General features: G+C 44.8%; 1 protein-coding gene across 1 annotated transcript; it reads left to right on the forward strand.

The window, feature by feature from the left end:
* The first annotated feature begins 897 nt into the window (after positions 1-897).
* Positions 898-7,311, forward strand: GEM (GTP binding protein overexpressed in skeletal muscle). The gene is made up of 4 exons (XM_010157894.1): positions 898-1,254; positions 4,371-4,447; positions 4,925-5,129; positions 6,688-7,311. Exons 1-4 carry the CDS (start codon positions 921-923, stop codon positions 6,963-6,965), a joined length of 894 nt encoding a protein of 297 aa, XP_010156196.1. The 5' UTR covers positions 898-920; the 3' UTR covers positions 6,966-7,311.
* Positions 7,312-8,214: the final 903 nt, after the last annotated feature.

Below are 8,214 nucleotides of genomic sequence, written 5' to 3' on the forward strand. Positions count from 1 at the left end.
TCCTTGCTGACAAAGTCACTGTGGCTGGGACTATGCAAACGATCTCGTTTTATCACTAAGTACCGCACCTCACAGAGGATGTATTGCGTAGGTGGGAGCAAGTTCAGATCGAGTGTGCGTATATGCTGTGCCCTGCTGTGGGTTTATTCCAAAAAGTTTAACGCAGTTTTGTGAGAAGAGGATCAGTGACTCGTACGTGGCTTCTTGTTGCGTTGCTGTACTTTTTTTCACTCGTCACTTATTATTGAGGCTTGAAGGCAGTCGGGTACATTTTATGGACAGTTATCCTATTTGTTAATATGAAGAAGAAAGCTGAGAAACTTCAGTTATATGGCGAAAAACAAAATGTCTAAATAACTGTCACATTGGGCACTGGAATGCATCAAAGTAACTTTCCTAAATTGGTAGCTGTTGGCCCGTGAGAATGACATCACTGTCCTCTGCCTCCAAGCAAGGCAAAAGGAGTTGGCTGAGTAAAATGTGATTAAGAGCCATGCTTAGATAGGAAGAGCAAACCTATCTAGCTGCTTGTGCAGTAGATGAAGTTGCTAATTTAATGTCTGTATGTTTCTGAGCTTCTCCTCTCAGCACTACTTCCTGAAGGGGCTAGAATCTATACCTCCTCAGAAAAGCAGCTGTGTCCTCCCTCTTACCAGCCCAAAAGTCACTGAAGCAGAGTAATTTTTTGTTTACCCGGCCACAGAAAAAACTAGAAGTATTTCTCATTAACTAGAAATATTTCTTTGTGCACCAGCAACTACGAAAGAGTGCAGAAAGCCTCTTTTTGCTTTTGTTGTATACTAGACTCCTATAGAAGAGCAGGACGTGCAGCCTTGAAGTTAGTAAGAGGGTGTTCATGCATTTCTAAATGTTGTGTGTGTAACGCTCGTGATTTCCCTGTTTCTCACTAGGAGTAAAAAATGACCCTCAACAACGTTACCATGCGTCGCACCCACAACAGCAGCCTGCAGCAGCAGCAGCAGCGGTGGAGCATCCCTGCTGATGGAAAGAATCTGCTGGTCCAGAAAGACTCCAACGAGTACAACCCGCAGAAGCGATACACCATCAGTCCTGATGAATACTACAGAAGGAGCTGGTCCTCAGAGTCGTCTGACTCCGTCATCTCCTCTGAGTCCGGCAGCAATTGCTACCGGGTGGTGCTGATTGGGGAGCACGGCGTAGGCAAGTCCTCGCTAGCCAACATCTTTGCAGGGGTGCACGACAGCATCGACAGCGACTGTGAAGTGCTGGGAGGTAGGTGTTTGTGTTTGTCCTGGGGTGTTTGTGCTTGCTTGCAATCAGCCCTGTTAGTAGTAAGTGGCATGGAAAAGCAGGGAGGCCGTTTAATCAAAAATTGAGGTAACAAATATTTAGATCTGGTCATCAAAACTGACTCAACACATGCATCTCTCTTAAGAAAGCAAAGAAGCAAAATAAGATGAGTAAGATACTCACCAAAGATGATTGAAAGTCTCTGAAAGAGAACAATTCAGATTCACATGCTATTTCATCTCAAACTACCTGTTGGAAGCTGCCTTATTCCTGCCTGTGAGGATGTGACACAGGAGGCTGGTTCAACTCTCATGCTGGTCCCACATTTGTGTCCCTGCTGCCTCCATGGGGCTGACTCCAGCTTTCTGGGGAGAAGAAACAACAGAAGGTCCTTCTCTACTAGAATGAAATGCTTAGAAACCATATATAAAGAAAAAGCCCTTGCTGAGTCCTTCAATCACCTCCCAAATATTCGCTATTAGAAGTCATCTCAGCTGCTCTGTATAAACACATTACCTCAGGGTAGGCTGGATGGAGTCTGGGTGAAATCTATCTCCTCCTCACTTCGTGTTACTTGCACAGCATAGTTTCACCTGCGGGAAAACCAAAGGTCCTGCAGGAGTGCAGGAAAATTCCTGTTGCCTAAACAGGGGGAACCCTCCAAGCTGGAAGGTTTTTTTCGATGCTTCCCCCTTACCATCCTCTGCTTTGTTCAGGGTTGCAAAGTAGTTGTTAATCCCAAAAATCAGATCATGCAGAAGGTGAAGCTATGGCACCAAGCCCTGGGCTCTGTTGTGTGTGAGATGCCGGTCTGGAAGTGGTGTGCTGCAACAGAGATCCGCTGTGGCTGTAAGGAGGCAGATGCTTCCCCTTCGCAGGATGTGCAGGTCTCTGGGTGGTTTTGCTCGACAGGACTCCTCGTCTCTCCCATATCCCTCCCCTCTCCTGCCTTTCCTCCCTCGGTGTGATGGTGCCAGTGCTGGCACAGAGACTTTCTGGGCTTCTCTTCCAGTCCTCAGGGAAACAGGCAGGACAGTGCTTCATGTCTTTACCTCTCCAGTTAGGAGAGGTTTTTCCTAGGATTTCATACAACCCAGCATCAGGAGGGATAGATCCACGCTCTCCTCGCTTGCTGTTACAGGCTGGGGGCAAACATCTTTGTGCCTTTGGGGGATTTCAAACTCGCCATGGTGCAGTCACTCTGAATCAGTTATTCAAGTGTGCTTTGTCTTCAGGTTCTACCACTAACTTTTCCTGTAACTCCAACAGCTCCTCAGCCTGGAGTATCCCTGATAAAAAGTTTCCTAGTGCTACACCAGTGGACTAGAGTAGGACCCTTGCACAAGCAGTCAGAAGACGCAGCTGAATTGCTTTGCACACCCCTGTCAGATGGTTTTCTTCTCCTCCATGCAAAGCCGTATGGTTTCTTCTCTCATTCGCATTCCCAGCAATACTGCTTGGAGTGCAGCAGTGACAGGTTTACAAGGCCAGCTCTGCTGAGGTATTGGAAAACTTGTTGTTGTATCTCTCCTTTTTTAGGGTCAGCCCTGAAATAAGAATAAGACAAACTAAATGCTCACTTTGAGTGCGTTTTACATCCTATGGAATTTCCTTAGGATTGACCAAGGTGCAAATCAGTGCTGAATATGACCATTTGGGCATGATGTTTTTGAGGAGAGTGAGTACGTTTGTAACCTCTCCATGTATAACAGAGAGGAGAAGCAGTCCTCTGGATGTTGTCCTCTGATGTCTAAGGAGCTCGTTCCTGTGCTTGCTCTGTTGAAGAAACTCTTCTCCAACCTTTAGCTTGCAGACTGCAAGTTTTATGATGAGAGGATGGTTTCAGGGTAGCCAGCTCACGGAGGGAATAGAGCTGCTTTTATGGGTTGTCTCTGCTGCTCACTGTAAGATTAACCCAATTCATGAACACACGTGTCATGATGTTTGGCTTGCAAAGGAAAATGCCTCTCTTGATTTGCTTTGCCTTTTTCATCTTGCCATTTTAAGCTGCGTCAAACCTGTCATCTTTTTAAATTTTACTTTAAATGCGTAATATTTTGGTCTTATTCTTTTGCATGGGTGTAGATTCCTGACTTCGAGGAAAGGCTCTGATTACAATTTAGGGAAAATTCACTCCACTAATGCCCAGCAAAAGTTTTACAAGGCAAGGGTTAAGACACAGTCCTATCTGCAAGTGTGGTTGGGACAGACCCCTCAAACACTGCAGTGAGAGGGGTGGTTTGCTCAGAAGCCCAAAGCCCAGCATTTTCCACTGATCAGCAGTGCAAGAGTAGAGATGGGTCCAAACCCCATATTGCTCATCCAAACGTCCTCATGTCTGGGAGAAAGAAGGAAGATTAATATTTGAAGCAGAAGCTAGACTGAGATTTCACAGCAAGGTTTGATCGAACTTAGGAGCTCCCCAGATCTAAGCAGAACTTTGTCACAGTTTTATAATCTTGGTATGAATTTTTGGGGCCTCAGTGCAAAATAACTGAGCTTTTGTGGTTTGTTGATTCCTTTGCTTTTTGGCATCAAAGGTAATGTGGGAAACTGTGGAATGGGAGAGAACTAGAACACAGCAGAAGTCTCAGCCTCTCTAGAACTCAACAGCTCCTGTCCCACAAAGCCCTGTCCTCATTGCTTGGTTGGCTCTTAGCTGTATTGCTCTCAGCAGCGGTGGCTGTTCACCCGTAAACTGTCCCTGCTAAAGTGAAAGCAAATATTTTCCATTACTCAGCCTCGCTGGACTCTGCTGCTCCCAAGGGGCAAATGTTCAGCCTTTGGTTATTTCTTCCACTGGTTCTATTTTCTCTCTCCCACATAAGATAAAGAGAATATCAGCCAAAATAATGAACATTTTGTTTCCTGATCTTTCGGCCTCCTTCATATATCATGGAAAGTCAGACAACCAGTAATGAACAGAGGGCAGGTTCAGTGCTGATGGAAATGAGGAAAGAACTGAATGTGAGCCAGCATAAAATTTGGCTCAATAACTTAAACTGTGAACAAATGGTGTATTTTTAACTATTTGTTTTTTGTAATGTACATGATGCCACAAAATAATATATTACCCACCTTTCTGATTTTCTTTTCAGAAGACACGTATGAAAGAACCCTGATGGTGGATGGGGAAAGTGCAACCATTATACTGCTCGACATGTGGGTTAATAAGGTACTTTAAATTGCTCTAGTCAAATGCTAAAAGAAAAGTGCATATGAATGAAAGCTAGTATCAAAAGCAGGCATCTTTTAGGAAAGAAAGTAGGCGTTTCCCATGCTACAACATTAGGGAAAATATGGGATTAACCCCACCCCCACACCAAGCACGCCTAACAGCTCTGCTGTGTGAGCCTGAGAAGCGCAAGCCTTCTTTATTTTTTTAATGATAAACCAAAACATTCAAGCCATTTTCCAGACCATGTTCATTCCAGACTAAAGACAGCACAATGAATTATTTGGGGCAAGTTTTGCCCTCCTTCGTGGTGAAGTATTCATATCATCACCACATTGGAATTACTTTTAGTATAACTGTGATTCAAACCGTACCCATTACAGTTACAGCCGGAAGGTATTTGAATTCTCTAATGTTATACTTGCTAAGTGAAATCTGCTCTGGGAATAACAATGTCTGACCATTTCATTTGAACAGCATGAGGGAGGATGGATTCGAGACCACTGCATGCAAGTGGGAGATGCGTACCTGATTGTGTACTCCATCACAGACCGGGCAAGCTTTGAGAAGGCCTCCGAACTCAGAATACAGCTCCGCAGGGCACGCCAGAAAGAAGACATCCCCATTATTTTGGTTGGCAACAAAAGTGACCTCGTCAGGTGCCGTGAAGTCTCGGTGGCAGGTAAAGAAAACGATCAGGACAAAAATGACGTGAACATTAGGAGTCATCTAGTAGCTTTTGGACAAAGGCAGAGCTCTGGCTGAGGGGGTGTGCTGTGACCAGGACTGGGCAATAACAGAGCAATAAAACAGCAGAGGACTGGGAGGGGTCTGCCAAGTCCTTAAGCCTCCCTTAGTAATGCTGTTACATGTCAGATAATCCCTTTCCTAAATTTGTTAAGTACCATCACAAAAGCAGATTGAATTTCTTCCCCTCCAGCTCCTAGTGTAAGACCACTGCCGTATGTGATATCTTTGGTACCTGGAAACCCTTTGGGCTTCCAATATGTGCTCATGAATAACAAGTTTAGCCTCCTTTGGCCTGCTGCCCAAGATTATCTCTTCATGGAACCAGTCCTCTTCCAGAGGAGATCATCTTGCTGCCTTGCTTTGGGATGCTTTGGGATACCTCAGTGGTGCATACAAAAGGATAACCAACTCTCCCAAAGCCTGGGGAACCCTAATCCCATGAATAGGAATAGACAGACTGCTGGGAAAGCTGCTGCTGGCTCCCAGTGTCTGCAGTCAGTAATATCCCTTCTTGGAGAATCTTCCCTGAGGCTTAGGTGACAAAACATAACACACAGGAATGTAATAGATGATCTCATCTCCGCCCATCAGAAACATGGGTTCCTCCGCTCGGCTTTTTCTTCTCTCTACCACTGTTCAGCTCTTCTATTTTCCAGTTGAGTTAGACGTGTTTTTTCCACTGGGTATGTGCACAGTTCCTCTGGCTCCCGCCACAGTTGCCCCAAGTGAAGCGTTTGAACTGAGGTAGCTCGTCAGGATCCCAGGGATGCCTCTTTACCTTCTCATGCCTCTCTGCCCCACTTGACAAACCTTTTGAAAGATGTCAGGTGCATTTAAGTCACTTTAGTCATCCTGGCGAGGAGTTCACAGCACTCCAGAGGACAGAATAAATTGGCTTGCGTGTGGAAGGCAGCTGTCACGTTCAGCTTCGGTTTGCGTAATTAAGAATTATGATTTCAGATACACCTCCAAAGCCATAGGCACGGCTCTGCCTTTGTTTAAGGCATGTGTGCATTTGTCTGTTCACACCGAATCTGCTACTGTCCCAAGACCCTGGTTTATACGGCCCATGGAGGAGACTGGGCTCTGCCGCCTACGGTGACGAGAGCTGTGCTGTGTGCAAGGAGGGTGCTGTCATCACCCCTTCATGCGACTTGAGAGTCTGCACGTAAGATGACCAGGTGTTTTTGAGTCATCGCTGACCTCTCAGCCTTTGAGTTGGTCAGACCCAGCTCCCTGCACAGCCGATGGCAGAGACTAGGCTTTTCCAGAAGGGGATTCACCCCCCTGGCTGGGAAGGGAGTGTGACACAGAGCAGATGAATCACGGGTTAGCAGGCAGCATCGGGTGATTAAGGACTTATCCGTGCCTATATTAGGCTTGAGGAATTCCCCCGGTGGGGCTGGCTCTCCGCATGTGGCAGCCTGCGGCTGCTTTGCCTCCCTCTGGCTCATAGCGCCTCGTGACATATCCACCTTGCGATTTTGCAGAGGGACGAGCCTGCGCCGTCGTGTTCGACTGCAAGTTCATCGAGACCTCGGCAGCCGTGCAGCACAACGTAAAAGAGCTCTTTGAAGGCATCGTGCGGCAAGTCCGGCTCCGGAGGGACAGCAAGGAAAAGAACGAGAAGCGGCTAGCGTACCAGAAACGGAGAGAGAGCATCCCCAAGAAAGCCAGGCGGTTTTGGGGCAAAATAGTTGCCAAGAACAACAAGAACATGGCCTTCAAACTGAAGTCCAAGTCTTGCCATGACCTATCAGTACTTTAAGAACGCTGGACTCTGCCCGAGTGTGTGGCATTTTGTGGACATTACCTAACTATGTCGTGGGACAATCAATCAATCTATATTAGATTGGGCTATCAAAGTGACTTAGGTTCACGGTTGTGATTGTGATGATGCGTGCTGGCATAAGAACAGCACAATGCATGGAAATATCTCTCTTCCTTTTTTTTTTTTTTTCTTTTGGTCTGTAGTTTTAAAAGAAAAGTATAAACCAGAAATGATCCAAAGTTCTGCTGGGAAGCGTTCTGGAATATACCTGTTCCTTCTCCTCTCACCTTTGGATAATAGTGTAAGAACCTCGAACCACCATGGCTTGGGAAGTGAATACTACGTTCTTTATTTATCTCCTCATTATTATTCTTTCTTTTTGTTTTTTTTTAAACTGTGTAAAGAATTGAGGAACTGACTGGAGATTGGTCCTTTGCCAGTTTGGCCAGTCAGGCTTGAGCACCCACAGCTGCAAAACCTGCATTTTTGTAGAATAGCCACCAAGACACTTGTTTGGGGTTTTTTGTTTTGTTTTGTTGGGTTTTTTTAAATTTTTATGTCAAGGATGGTTTTCAATCAGTTTATGTGTCTCTTACTTTGAAAATATTTAAAGGAAAAATCCTGTAATCAAACAAACCTTCCTCTCATATTTTCATATTATGGGACTGTTTAAAAACCATAGTAAAATTAAAGTGCAAGTTGTATCAAAGTGCATCAAGTGCAGGATGCCAAACCTTTATAAACCACCTGAGCTTTTATAAGAAACCACATGGACTTGTATTCAGCCTTGGCCTTTCTCTATGCCAGAGCTATGCTGTATTTATTGTTGTGCAAAATAACAACCATTTTAATGTCGAGGGGAAATGTATTTATTACCAAGTTTCTTAAAAGAATAATGTTAATTTTATTACTGTTTTCTAATATCTTTTTTTTTTCAGATATGCAAGTTTTTACTTACATGCCTTGTAATAAAATAAATAAAATGTATGACTGACTTTGAGCCTCAGTGGGAAATCCCTAAGAATCTTTTCAAGCTGAAAAAATATTTTGAATGCTGGGCAAGATTGCTACATGACAAGTACAGCGAGGATTCCTTTAGTCTCTAAACACAGGCAACTTAGCAACCTAGGATCACAAAGCAGGAATCACCCACAGCCCCAAAGTGCATCGTATACCCCTCATGTGCAAAGGGGTTGTGGTGACAGTGATAAAAACAAATCATTCCTGAAAAGCTTATTTGGCCTTA

This window comes from Eurypyga helias, unplaced genomic scaffold, assembly GCF_000690775.1.
Source record: "Eurypyga helias isolate BGI_N326 unplaced genomic scaffold, ASM69077v1 scaffold9578, whole genome shotgun sequence".
NCBI classification, from domain to species: domain Eukaryota; kingdom Metazoa; phylum Chordata; class Aves; order Eurypygiformes; family Eurypygidae; genus Eurypyga; species Eurypyga helias.

Bases quoted from the DNA above. Each gene is read 5' to 3' on its own strand.
- GEM (XM_010157894.1), top strand. From the start codon at position 921: ATGACCCTCAACAACGTTACCATGCGTCGCACCCACAACAGCAGCCTG. The intron at 1,255-4,370 runs GTAGGTGTTTGT...TTTTCTTTTCAG, and splicing joins CGACTGTGAAGTGCTGGGAG to AAGACACGTATGAAAGAACC. The intron at 4,448-4,924 runs GTACTTTAAATT...TCATTTGAACAG, and splicing joins TCGACATGTGGGTTAATAAG to CATGAGGGAGGATGGATTCG.